The 14,688-nt window shown below is 44.8% G+C and overlaps 1 protein-coding gene across 1 annotated transcript; it reads right to left on the reverse strand.

Annotated features, from left to right (window-relative positions):
• Nucleotides 1–941: 941 nt before the first annotated feature.
• LOC127317424 (uncharacterized) lies at nt 942–3,781 on the reverse strand. The gene is made up of 4 exons (XM_051347984.2): nt 3,639–3,781; nt 2,729–3,552; nt 2,313–2,643; nt 942–2,229 (listed from the first exon to the last, which is right to left on the reverse strand). The coding sequence occupies exons 1-4, from the start codon at nt 3,744–3,746 to the stop codon at nt 1,066–1,068; spliced, it is 2,427 nt and encodes an 808-aa protein (XP_051203944.2). The 5' UTR covers nt 3,747–3,781; the 3' UTR covers nt 942–1,065.
• Between the last annotated feature and the right edge of the window lie 10,907 nt (nt 3,782–14,688).

Consider the following 14,688-nt stretch of genomic DNA (forward strand, 5'->3'; position numbering starts at 1 on the left):
TGTTGCCATTTATTTACCGGTGCACTGCTTCGCTCCGTTTGTGGTCGTTGCTTCAGCGCATGGAGAATCGCAACATATTTATGGAGGTATGTACACGATTGAAGGATGCGCCGAAGGATGTGTTTCTTCAACATGGATGACGGCGTAATCTACAGATTGTGCTCCCTTGTCTCAGGCGTGCATCCATGTGTTGTTTTTAATATTGAGTCCTTTTTTAACTATACTATCTTTGTGGGAGTGTGTACAGATGTGTCCATCTTGTTATGCACAAGTCATGTATAATGCTTTACTTTTAAGCAATGAACCGTCCTTTTATAAGGAGTCGAATTCAGATAGTGCCATGGTGGAACACTGACCCCCATCCAAGAGAGCACCTTAGGTAGAAATAAAAAGCCAGGCAGAATTATCAACACAGAAAGTACCTGATCTGATCCAAGTTAACCATTGGAAATTCGAGGACAAGTCAGCTCCTATGTCTTCTCCAAGAGAGACAGAGTATGTTCCTAGTCCCATTAGTTAATATCAGTTCCATTATACGAAACACTAATTACATATGAAGACGTTCATTGTGTATTTTCCTAGACAGTTGACCTCTTGCTGGAGTGATTTAAAAACGGTAGTAAGAGAACCTTTTGTTTTAGATCAGGACTCTGTGAGAGTAGTAGCCAAGGGCCATGGATTCCAACATTGCTAGCTGGCTGTTAAGCCGCCCATGTCGAGCTACATGCATGGAATTTAGAACAGTCGGTGCAACAACTCCTTCCTTGACACTCCTTCTGACTTCGTTTTAAAGAAAGTACATTTCATTAGTCAATAGAACGCCAAGATTTATTTTATGTACGTAGTACTGCTATGCTGTCACACAGTGGCGGAGCCAGGATTTGAATTGAGCCGGGTCGAACAAATAAGCACTAAATTTTTTTGGAGCAAAAAATCACATGTAATCAACAAAAAATGGTCCAAACTGATGCATTGATCATATTTCACCGAGTAGAAGTACAAACTGACTAAAAAACAAGAACCATATACAAAAGTGCTACATTTTGAGGAGATATTACCATACCATTAAGTTGAATCCATGCTAGGAAGTCGAAATCCATGAGGAAGATGACCTCTACGGTTACTGTAGGCATGAAAACGAAGCATAATCTTCTTGTCATCAATTTGTGCAAATATCTCTTTCTCAACATAGCAAATCATCAAATCATTGAGCCAATCATCCCCTATCTTGTTTCGAAGATCTGATTTTATAATCTTCATGGCCGAGAAAACCCTCTCTACTGATGCTGTTGCCACAGGCAATGTCAAAGCTAGTGTAATAAGGCGGTAGACCAATGGAAATGTCAAATGATATCTTTTCTGAACCAACTTGAGAGCAAGATCACTCAAACTATCACAAGCACTGAACTCAGGAGTTCTCTTCATGACATCAACATATATGTTTAGTTCATCAACCAATAGACAACAATCATGTGAAGAGAAATCAGCAGAGTATATGGTAGCAAGCTCAACTAGCATATCATTGTCAAAACTGTTGAATGAGTCTCTAGGATCAAGGCATGAAGTGCACAATAATAGGCGTGTAGAAGTTTCAGAAAATCTGTGATTCATCTCAACTATGTTTTTGTCAAGCACCTCAATAAAGATTTGTACCTTGTAATGATGCAAGCAAGTAACCATCTTGCGTGAGCTCCTTGGGTAACCCCTAGCTGCAATGTTATCATCCATATTCGGTACCATAATGTTGCGTGCACCACAAAAGTTAGTAACAGCAAGCAATAGAGGCTCCCATCCATCATCTCTCAATTTTTGCAATGCACTTTTCACTGAGACAATCATATTCATAGCACTCACTATGTTCTGATCCTTGGCTTGCAATGCATTTGACAAACCATTTGTTATACCAAGCAATCGAATCATCAAATGCAAGATAATAACAAATTCAAAGGTTTCCATGTATATGATATAACCTGAAGCCACACCTTTCTCCTCGGCATCTGTCCCATCATGAGAAACACTGCATAGTGCTTTAACCACATCATCCCACATTACTTGAATCCGAACTAGAGTTTTATGGTGTGATCCCCAACGAGTATCACCTGGTCTTGTTAAACTTGTCTCTTGATTTTGGCCTCTTCCCGATGAGATCTCCCCACTCTCTAGCTGTGCTACCAAACGGTCATGCTGCAATTGCAACAATGCATCCTTTTTCCTACAAGAGGCACTCACCTACAAAAATTGTGCATGTAGAAATTAGAATTGATACATAGAAATAGATTTGGAAGTAAAGATTTCCTACAAGAGACACTCACCATACTAACAATCTTGTTTAAGTAACCAAAGAACTGACCAACCGGAAGAACCCCTTTCACAACCGCCACAACCACCAATTGTAGTTGGTGGGCAAAACAATGCACATAAAAAGCATAAGGGTTGTCGGCCAATACCAATGTTTTTAAACCATGTAGCTCCCCACGCATATTAGAGGCACCATCATATCCTTGACCTCTTAAGCTAGACATGGACAAATTATGTTTCACAAACATAGCATCAAGATATCTTTTCAAAGAAGCCGATGTAGTATCAAGGACATGCTCAACACCAAGCAATCTTTCCATGATCTCTCCTTTTTTGTTCACAAACCTACAAGCAATAACATATGAGAATTGTGAGAGTATGATAATTGAGTTGTGGGAGTATGAGAAAGAATTGTGAGAGTATGACTAACCTCACCATCACAGCCATTTGCTCTTTAACTGATACATCACGAGACTCGTCAACAAGTAGAGAGAAACAAGCATTTCCGAGCTCACTCATAATGACATGTGTAATCTCTTCTGCACATGCTTGCACTATATCTTTTTGGATATCAGGAGATGTTAATTGACAATTGCCAGGAGCATTCTCATTGATCACATCAGCTACATCCTTGCATCTTGCACCATACCAATCCAACATCTCACGGAAATTCCCCTTGTTCAAGGAAGTGCTAGACTCGTCATGCCCACGAAAAGCTAGACCTTGGTCAAGTAGAAATCTGACAACACCCACAACAGCCCTCAAACGAATCTCATATTCAATATGCGATTTTTCTTCATGAGAAACAAGAGCATATGCAACACTTTGCTTTTTATTTCTGAAATCTTCACAACTATTTCTTGCATTGTTGTGAAAGCTCGTTGGTCCACCTACATGACCCCTGAAATTTTCCGATGCTTTCTTCCAATTTGTAAACCCCGACTTTGTGAAAACATCCGATCCAAAGTGGTTACCATTGTTTGAAGATTTGAAAAGAAAACAATAAAAACAAAATGCAGCATTCTTCTCCACACTAAACTCTAACCAATCATACTTGCTATACCATGCTTCTAGAAATGATCGCTTATCCGGATTTTTGGGATAACTATGACCAACTAAACGATTACGACCTCTCGACAAATATGCCCATCGCATTTTATCTCTAATTTCAGCGGTACCATATGATTCAATTGGTCTCCGAATTCCGGGATCGGGAACCACATTTGCTAGATCAAATATTTCCGGAACATTTGCCTACAACAATGAAAATAAAACAAACTATGAGGAAACAAACTAGACAAATATGTATCAAAATTCAAGACAAATGGGGAAAGTTCAACCTCTGTGCGTGCCCTCTTGCGTGCTTCTTCTTCCGCTGCCTCGGCCAGTTCAGCGGCCTCCTCTTCTTCAATCCAGGCAGCCAGGTCAGCCTCGTCGCTGGAGTCCATCAAATACGGCCGGCGGGTCAAGCAGACAGAGATGAGGGAGAGTGCAGCAGCGCCCAACAGTCGGGAACGGTGCGTGGCGGGGGAGAGCAGCTGAGCAGAGGATGGGCGGCGGTCGGGAACGGGGCGAGCAGAGGACGGGCGGCGGTGCTGCAGCGCCGTGGAGGCTGGAGAGGGGCGGGGGCGAGCGGTCAGACGGCCGGACGGGCGGCGGCGGCGGTCAGACGGCCGGACGGGCGGCGGAACGGGGCGAGCAGGGAACGGGGCGGCGCGTAGCGGGAGCGAGCGAGGGCGGCGGGAGCCAGCGAGGCCGCGAGGGCGGCGGGAGCCAGCGAGGGCGGCGGGAGCGAGCGTGGCCTGGCGGCGCGTGCGGCCGTGCGGGAGCGAGCGCGTTGGGGAATTAGGCCGGGGGCGGGGCGTCGGGAGCGAGGATGCGATGGGGATTTTTTTTCCCCAAAAGTTGAGCCGGGTCGGTTGCCCAGGCTCGACCCGGTGTTGGCTCCGCCAATGCTGTCACAGGAAGATATAACTGAAATTAGTGGCGTGCTTGCTACTTCTGTAAACTTTTTTTTTTTGGACTGAAAGGTGGTTTTGTGTTGACAAATTGTTTATTTGTAAAAATAATATACACAGCAGTAGTTATTAAATAATAATGCAGCCTATGTACGTCGTATGTGAGCCGCTGCACAATTTTCTGCCCGAGTCAATCCAGCTCTAATACCATCCGTGGCAACTACAGGATGTTCTTCTAAATGAAAACAAAGTAACGTTATTAATTAACTCATAGGAAACAAATTGTGCCTCTGTTGACATTGACTTCTATCTCATGCTTTTGTTACACGCGAACCGAAACAATAGCTAAAGTGACATATTGCTTTGTTTTATTCCTGAAGACATGCATGCTACGTATGATTTGATACGAAAACATGTCGAAACTGTTATCAGTGAGAAACGGCCCAGAGGAAGATTTTGATACCCTAGTATGAACAATGCTTTATTTCCTCTGCATTTCGCACTACAAAAAGGGGGCATGAATCAGAGGGTGTACACAACAACAGCACATAATTACTGATCTTTCTTTCTCCCCTTTTGGAAACTCATGAGCTATGTACATTAGCTTTAGTACGACCTGAAAAAATGCGAATAAAAAGTGGTGCAATTAGGGCTTTGCATGCACTGGCTTCAACTAGACACGAATATGCTTTTGGTTGAATTATTCGCTTTTGCATGTTTAGTTGCGTTGGATTGGGTCCTTCGTATGGACAAGGAGAAAAATGCTGGTGCTGTACTGCGTTGAGTGGACCAAATCTTTAGACAATTACCTGGGTTATTCCATCTACAGTCACCTACTGATTGATTGATTGATTAATCGATTTGGTCCACTGATCCTACATGCTAAGTGTAATTGCTCCACTTGTAAGCATGTTCAGGCACCGCTAGTATGGATTTTTATGTAACTTATAGAGGATTGTATTACATTATGTCTTGGTATGCTTTTCTGCAACCTTGGTTCATCTGCCAATGAAGTGTTCAACTGCAAGTATGCTTAATTTTCCCAGTACTAAAGAAATACTAAGGATCAAAGCTGCGAAGCAAGCTTGTTGCAATTTCAAGGGATGGTTTCTGATGTATCTTCGGTATTTTATCTTAGAAACACATTTTCTGTATAATATAAGCGATTGTTTAAGGAAAGTTTAAAATAATGTGCTATCTCGCTGCTATAGCACATTATAGCAGTTTTAAAGCACTCATGCTATGCAATTTTAACGCTAAATAGAACAAGGCCCTACTAGACAAATGGTTGGCCAGGTTATTAACCGAGGATGGTGTATGGCAGATCTTATTGCGGAGGAAGTATGTAGGCTCAAAAGCGATGTCCCAGGTTATTTGGAAACCTGAGGATTCTCACTTTTGGGCTGGCATTATGGCAACAAAGAAGCACTTCTTCCCACATGGGTTCTTTACCATTAGAGATGGGTCGGAGGATAGGTGGTTGGGGGCAATCACGCTCAGGGAACAATATCCAGCTGTATACAGGATCGTACGTCATAAGGATGTTACCCTCCAGAGTGTGATGGAAATCTCTCCTCCAAATATGACATTTAGGCGTGATGTACTCGGTCCCCGGTTAACCTCTTGGAATGAATTGCTACAAAGATTAGCTTCAATCCAAATAGTTCAGGGGAAAGATATTTTCCGCTGGCATCTCACTAAGAATGGTATATTCTCGGTAAGATCCATGTATGAAGTGTTAATTGAACCCGTTCAACCGGGTATGAATAATAAAAACATTTGGAAGCTGAGGATTCCACTAAAACCGAAGGTGTTCTCTTGGTATCTACGTCGTGGTGTTATCCTCACTAAAGTTAACCTTGCAAAGCGAAACTGGCATGGCTGTAAGAAATGTGTCTTCTGTCATCAAGATGAGACTATAAAACATCTCTTCTTCCATTGTCATTTCGCAAGAGCTATATGGTCAATCATTCAGATAGCATCTAGCTTATACCCACCCCGAAGCATTGCTAACATTTTTGGAAATTGGCTAAATGGGGTTGAGGTTAGGTATAAGAGCCTTATCAGGGTGGGGCGATTGTCATTTTATGATCGCTATGGCTATGTAGAAACGACAAGGTTTTTAATGACAAAAATTCTTCTCTTATGCAGGTAATCTACCGGTGTACGACCTTGCTCCGTTCATGGTCGTCGCTTCAGCGCTTGAAGGACCGCGACCTCTTTACGAAGGTGTCTACACGATTGGAGAATTTGGCCAAGGAGTTTATTACCCAACATGGGTGGCTGCATAGTCGGAGAATTGCAGCTTCTTCACCATGATGTGTTTTTCGCTTATTCACTCTTTATGTGTTGAACATTATGTTTGTGTACTCGTGTGCGAACGGCTGTGTGCATCTTGGTTATGCAGAGGCCGGGTGAATTACGTCAAACTATGAAGTAATAAAGCGCCCTTTTCCAAAAAAATAGAAACTCCCGCTAATAGCTCGTTTAATCGCACTAAAATGCTAAATTGGGCTAGCAAATAGCGCTATTTATCCCGCGATAGCCAAAAAAATCCAAGATTTGAATTTAAAAGTTAGACCTAGTTATGTAATATGCACTTATACGCTTATTTTATTGCTACAATCGTCATAGTTATTCAGCACACGTTTATATAATTGAATCATTAAATTTCTAGCCATATTTTTCGATGATATGGATACTTTTTTTAAGAGGAGGCAAAATACTTGCCTCTCTTCATTAATTAAGGAGAATAAAGTTTTGGTGCATGAAAAATACAATTTCAAAAAATAGATTACCCTCCAAAATTAAACACTCAATTTTTTTGGCACGTGGCGATCCAAAGATTTCTCTCTCTCTCACACTCTCTCTCTCTCTCTCTCTTCAAGGAAACAAGGAGGATAGTCGGCAGCGCGGGTTTATTGTGGAAGACTCTCGTGTTCCGCTTATTTGAAATTCTCCATAGTAGAAAAACAAAATAAAATATGCAGTACTACAAAAGATGAGTAAATTTCAAGTCGGGACTACCCCCAAGTTGTTATGTGTGCGCATAGTTCATTGTTCTCGAAATTCAGGTGCTAAAATTGGTTGTGCAAATTAAGCCAAGCTTGGCTCAAAAACTAATTAAAGTACTAATTTCTAACGCCGGCATTTGTTGCTTTGTATGAATCAACATCATGTACTTGTCTACAGTTATGATGACTACTGATAAGTGATAACTGAAGTCTGGCACAAACCCTTGTATCTAGAAAACTAAGCAGTAGCCTTAACTGTCTTACCTTATGATCAGTCGTTGTCCGTGATCAAACTAATATCTCCCAACATTTTGATCTAGGTTCTGACTTCATAACATCAAGTCCAAAAATGAACCAAGCTCTAAATCAACGCAGAGTGTCGTACTCGTGCGTACTGTACTGTCATCTGTGTAATTAGGCATTTGGAAACCGAAATAACTGCAATTTGCATGCTGCTGACAAGAGAATCAAGATGGAAGCACCGGGTCTTTGTTTTTAGTTAGTGCGTGGGTATCAGTACGTGTAGATTATCTCCCGTTGCAACAAGATGGTAAAGCAAGAAAAGGATCGAGGGCAGTGCGGTGTGGTTGAGCCGATGCTATCACACCAACCCATTGGAAGCGAGTGGAGGGTTTCAGATTATTAATTACAGTTAGCTATACAAGCTATATGTTATTTTGGATCCTAAGCTAGTGCTTGTTTGGCGCACGGGATTTGCATTTGTATGCACTTAAAGTTGCGCAATGTCAGCAGAGCTGGCTAGCTTTGTTTAATGCTGATAGACGTCTCTGTGCTTAACTAACCTCACATAGCTCGGTGGTGTATAGACCAGGTTGGTATGCTTGGATGGCTAGATGATCAGCTTGACTGACTACCTATTTGGGACGCAAGAATCTACAAATAAAATCTGACAAATCAAACGGTGAAAATGATGATATTCTTTTCACTTGCTGCATTGTGAGTGTCGGGGCTTTAGTCTTTTAGAGGGGAGACGACGCTCCGATATTTCTGAAGATGGTAAGGCCAAGAGTAGCTCAATGTTTATATAGGACAACAACGTAAGCGAAAAAACAGGAGCAGTTCGCTGATCCTTCATGTCTGAGAGAAGGACATGACAGGCGGGCTACAAAATGTCAAAATATGCCTATCTGTCTATGCAATCTTGGCAGTTTGCTGTTGATGTGCCCCTGAAACTTCAGAATTCTGCCTACTGTTTAGAATCTTTCGCTAAACAGAGGTTCTCCTAGCTAACCAGATCAATTATGGGTGAATACGCAAACATGGACAACCGAACCCCGACCCCGTCCTCTCCCTCGCGTCGCCCCTCCAGGCGACCGGGGGGGGAAACCCTAATCCCGCCGCCGCCGCCTCCCCCCTCCCCCTCCTCTCCCCTCGTCGCCCCCGGAGGCGGCCGCCGGCAAGGCCGTGCGACGCCGGTGATGGGGGTGGCGGGGATCTCTCCTCCGGCCCCCCGTGCGCTGCTGTAGGGAGGACGACGGCCGCGCGGGGGTGGCCTCCACCGCTGGGCGAGGTCGGCCCGATCCCCCCGTGGCCCCGTCCCCCTCTCCGGCGGGGCCTCGCTAGCGCTGGGTGGTGGTGGCGGGGGAGTGGAGGCCTCCATCGGCCGGGGTGGGGGCAGGTGTCCTGGGCGGCGGCCCTGGGCGCTGGGTGGGGCACCGCCGGCCTGACGGCGGGCGGCCGGTGCTGATGCTGCGGTCCGCTCCCTTCGGCCGTGCGGGCGGTGAAGGGGGCGGCAGGTGTGGGCGTGGTGTGGAGGTCGCCCCGTTGGGCCTCTGGCCAGATCTGAAGACGGTGGCTTCCCCTTCTTGCGGTGCTCGTCGCACCTCCCCGGCCCCGGACTGCCTCCGGTGGCTGCGGAGTGTGGTCGGATGTGGGCTCTGGACCGGGGGAAACCCTTGGCCGACGGTGGCGGCCGCGACGTCGACGACGCTGATGGCGCCGTTCTCCTTCCTGAAGGCGACATCGAGGTGATAACCCCCTCCCTCCCAACCTATCTATCTCGGGTGAAAACCCAAAGCTTTAGCTTGGACGGTGGCGGCGCCCGGGTGGTGCCGTTCCCTCGCTGGAGGCGCCGTTTTGAGATTGTGGGTTTGGGTGGATGAGCTCGGCGGAGGTTGGTTTGCATTGTCTTCGCTTACTCCTGGCAGCTTGGTTCGGTTTGGTGGTTTGTGCTGCGGGTGGCTGTGATGTTCGTGGGTGGCGGCGCGGCGAGGCGAGTGCTCGGAGTCTTCCTCATGGTGGTAACTCCCATTATCCATGCGTGCTCAGGGAGAGCGATCTACCTCCGACAGGTACGGTGCCCTCCGATCCGGGGCGAGAAAGCAGGGAGCTTTCTTTGGAGATGGAAACGGATGGTGCCTGGGCTTTGCTTGGCCTCGGAGGTTGACGATGGTGTGTTTCCCTCAATGGCGGCGTTCTTCACCAGCTTCGACGCCTCGCTAGTCGGATCACAAGACTGGACAATGGTCTCGGAGCTCAAGCTGTGTTTCACTCCTTTTTCTTGTTTTGCTTGTAGTTTTCGGTTCCTGTTAGCTGGTTTTCAGCATCTTGTATCTTCTTGCCGGCAACGGCCTTATTAATTTAAGGCAGGGCTACAGCCTTCTGTTTTAAAACCAGATCAATTATTTCTATCCAACTTCCTCATCTATCGAGAACACTGAACAGTGCACGCATGCGGCATGTACGTGACGGGCCAGGGCCAGGACGAGAACACCACGGACGATTTTTAGAAGGAGAGGTTGGGCTCTTTGATTTAAGGAGGATCATCACTGGCGGAAGTGCCCATACATATCGATGGGCGGAAAAAATTATCTCAATATTCTGCAAGTTTAATGGGCAGCAAGCGTCACCGTACCGTCCGCCGCACCATCTCAGAATTGAGGAAAAACGGATAAGATGAAGAAGAAGAAGACAAAGTGATGTGCAGTCATATGCACGTACCAAGCGCCCAAAATTAAAGGACAACATCGATTGCAAGGTACTCTCTAGCCTATCTATCTATCTATCTATCTATCTATCTATCTATTATATACTAAAAGCAAAATACGGATGTCTAATAAAGCCACCACATTAAGCCACACCATCTAAATTATTTTAACAGTAGGATATAAAATTAGTGGTTATGATTCAATGGCAGATTATTAATTACGTAACAGTGTAGTTTTGTTTGACACGTTGACTTATAGAGAGAGACGTGTTTATAGTTTTTCTTTTAAAGGAGTGGATTATCCTTTTTTTTTCTAGAGCATATGGCGTAGAGGTAGCAGACTCTATTCACGTATCTATAATTTTCTTTTTAAATGAGTGGACTCTCCTAAATTTTTCCCAAACGTATATATAGCGTACACATAGCAGACTCTATTCAGAAAAAAAAGAATTGCACGCTACCTAGGTAGCTCCAATCAGAAATAGACCATCCGGTGCACGCAACACAAATTTATAGATCAATTGGTCATGAAAAAAAAACTTACGCTACCTAGCTAGCTTGACATGAATAGCTTAGCTTAGACCATTCACCAAAAAAGCGTATACGCTGAAAGCATGAATTTGTTGAAAATATTTCTATGTTTTGAAGTTATAATACAATGGCATACTACCTCTGTCTAAAAGAAGTGTCTTAGTTTTGTCTATACATAATGATGTACATCTGTCTAGGAAAATTTGAGACACTTATTTTAGGATGGAGGGAGGATAAATGATCGATAAGAGTCAATTGTATATAAATAAAAAATACACATCTATAGTTTTTATTCGAGTAGAAAACATAAAATAATAAAACGTGTACATTCGAAAACTAGGTTTACCCAAACATTCCACAGGCTCAAATATCGTACTCCTTGAATATTAAATTCTGCGGCTGGAATATCATTCCTCGGAATATTTTGTGTGTTTTTTCTATAATGTAGCAAAGTAAACTTAAGATGACAAATCACTCCAATCACTCACTAAATTAAGAAATAATGTATAAACCATGAATTGAAGTCGAGAGAACATGCAAATATTTTAAAACATAGATAGAAAAATACTATAAGAAAATGGAATATACACCGGTAGAAAAACAGGCTTCCGGTGAGCCCCATAAGTCGCGAAGCTATAGGAACCGCGACTAATGGGACCTTTAGTCGCGGTTCGGGAGGCGAACCGCGACCAAAGGCCTGGGCCCAGGGCGCTCGGTGGCCAGCCGGTGCACGTGGGGGTCTTTAGTCGCGGTTGGCCTGGCCAACCGCGACTAAAGGTGCCCGAAGGCCTTTAGTCGCGGTTGGCCAGGCCAACCGGGACTAAAGCCCCCCCCCCTATATATACCCATCCAGCAGCCAACACTTAGCCATTTGGAGCCATTCTCTTCACAAACTTCACAAGTGGGTGTTAGGTTTGCTTTTGGTTCCTCTTATGCACATAAGGTGTTTGATGAAATGCCCCAAGAGCATGAAACAAACATGATATGAAGTGTTGGAGCCACACTTGAGCTTTCTCATTTATTTTTTCCTCCTCGATCGCGGTTAGCAACTTGAACCTTTGATGTGTCGTTGATAAAATATGCATGTGTGTGTAGTTCATTGTTTAATTTATATTGTTTGTAGCTAGTTAGTTTAACAAATGCATGATGGTTAATTATATATTTTATATTATATATTGTGCAGATGAATCGACAATGGATGTACGGTAACCGACTCTCCGGCGAGTTCAGTACGGGTTTGAAAGATTTCCTCATAGTGGCTAATGCGAACAAGCAGGGGGGTTTTGTTATCTGTCCATGTGTTAACTGTAAGAATCAGAAGGGTTACTCTTCCTCAAGAGATGTTCACATGCACCTGCTTCGGCACGGTTTCATGCCAAGCTATAATTGTTGGACCAAGCATGGAGAAAGAGGGGTTATAATTGAAGAAGATGAAGAAGGGGATGATTTCATCGATGAAAGCTATCTTGCTCATTTCGGTGATACTTTCATGGAGGATGCTGAAGGTGAAGGGGAAGGTGAAGAAGAGGCACGTGATGATCCCGTTGATGATCTTGGTCGGACCATTGCTGATGCACGGAGACGCTGCGAAACTGAAAAAGAGAGGGAGAATTTGGATCGCATGTTAGAGGATCACAGGAAGGCGCTGTACCCCGGATGCGATGATGGTCTGAAAAAGCTGGGCTGCACACTGGATTTGCTGAAATGGAAGGCACAGGCAGGTGTAGCTGACTCGGCATTTGAAAACTTGCTGAAAATGTTGAAGAATATGTTTCCAAAGAATAACGAGTTGCCCGCCAGTACGTACGAAGCAAAGAAGGTTGTCTGCCCTCTAGGTTTAGAGGTTCTGAAGATACATGCATGCATCGACGACTGAATCCTCTACCGCGGTGAATACGAGAATTTGAATGAATGCCCGGTATGCACTGCATTGCGTTATAAGATCAGAGGCGATGACCCTGGTGACGATGTTGAGGGCCAGAAACCCAGGAAGAGGGTTCCCGCCAAGGTGATGTGGTATGCTCCTATAATACCACGGTTGAAACGTCTGTTCAGGAACAAAGAGCATGCCAAGTTGTTGCGATGGCACAAAGAGGACTGTAAGTCGGACGGGGAGTTGAGACACCCCGCAGATGGAACGCAATGGAGAAAGATCGACAGAGAGTTCAAAGATTTTGCAGCTGACGCAAGGAACATAAGATTTGGTCTAAGTACGGATGGCATGAATCCTTTTGGCGAGCAGAGCTCCAGCCATAGTACCTGGCCCGTGACTCTATGCATCTACAACCTTCCTCCTTGGTTGTGCATGAAGCGGAAGTTCATTATGATGCCAGTGCTCATCCAAGGTCCGAAGCAACCCGGCAACGACATGGATGTGTACCTAAGGCCATTAGTTGATGAACTTTTACAGCTGTGGGGCAGACCTGGTGTCCGTGTGTGGGATGAGCACAAAGAAGAGGAATTTGACCTACGAGCGTTGCTTTTCGTAACCATCAACGATTGGCCTGCTCTTAGTAACCTTTCGGGACTGTCAAATAAGGGATACAATGCATGCACGCACTGCTTACATGAGACTGAAAGTATACATTTGCCAAATTGTAAGAAGAACGTGTACCTTGGGCATCGTCGATTTCTTCCGAAAGGTCATCCAAAAGAAGAAAGAAAGGCAAGCATTACAACGGCAAGGCAGATCACCTGGCCGAAGCTCGCGGAACACACTTGGTGCTGAGGTATTTGATATGGTCAAGGATTTGAAAGTCATCTTTGGAAAGGGTCCCGGCGGACAATCGGTTCCGAAGGGAGCCGACGGGCACGTAGCCATGTGGAAGAAGAAATCTATATTACGGGAGCTAGAATATTGGAAAGTCCTAGAAGTCCGCTCTGCAATCGACGTGATGCACGTTACGAAGAATATTTGCGTGAACATCCTAAGCTTCTTGGGCGTGTATGGGAAGTCAAATGATACAAAGGAAGCTCGGCAGGACCAGCAAAGTTTGAAAGACCACGATGACCGGCATCCGGAACGGTTTCAAGGTCGTGCCAGCTACGCTCTGACCAAAGAAGAGAAGGTCATCTTTTTTGAATGCCTGAGCAGTATGAAGGTCCCGTCAGGATTCTCGTCCAATATAAAGGGAATAATAAACATGGCGGAGAAAAAGTTCCAAAACCTGAAGTCTCACGACTGCCACGTGATTATGACGCAATTGCTTCCGATTGCTTTGAGGGGGCTCCTGCCGGAAAATGTTCGAGTAGCCATTGTGAAGCTATGTGCATTCCTCAATGCAATCTCTCAGAAGGTAATCAATCCAGAAGTTCTACCACGGTTACAGAACGATGTGATCCAATGTCTTGTCAGTTTCGAGTTGGTGTTCCCGCCATCCTTCTTCAATATTATGACGCACCTCCTGGTTCACCTAGTCGATGAGATTTCCATTCTCGGTCCTGTATTTCTACACAATATGTTCCCCTTCGAGAGGTTCATGGGAATATTAAAGAAATATGTTCGTAACCGTGCTAGGAGAGAAGGAAGAACGGCCAAGGGCTATGGAAATGAGGAGGTAATTGAGTTTTGTGTTGACTTTGTTCCTGACCTTAAGCCGATTGGTCTTCCTCAATCGCGGCACGAGGGGAGACTAAGTAGAAAAGGCACGATCGGAAGGAAATCAACGATATGTATGGACGGCCATTCTCTGACTGAAGCACACCACACAGTTCTGACCAATTCCAGCTTGGTGGCTCCGTACTTTGAGAAACACAAGAATATTTTACGCTCGGACAACCCTGGGAAGCCTGAATCCTGGATTAGGAAGGCCCACATGGAGACTTTCGGCAGTTGGTTGAGAAAACATTTAATGAGTGACGATCATGTTGTAGATCAGCTGTACATGTTGGCCAAGACACCATCTTCGACTATAACGACTTTCCAAGGGTACGAGATAAA

Source organism: Lolium perenne, chromosome 7 (genome assembly GCF_019359855.2).
Source record: "Lolium perenne isolate Kyuss_39 chromosome 7, Kyuss_2.0, whole genome shotgun sequence".
Taxonomy (NCBI): domain Eukaryota; kingdom Viridiplantae; phylum Streptophyta; class Magnoliopsida; order Poales; family Poaceae; genus Lolium; species Lolium perenne.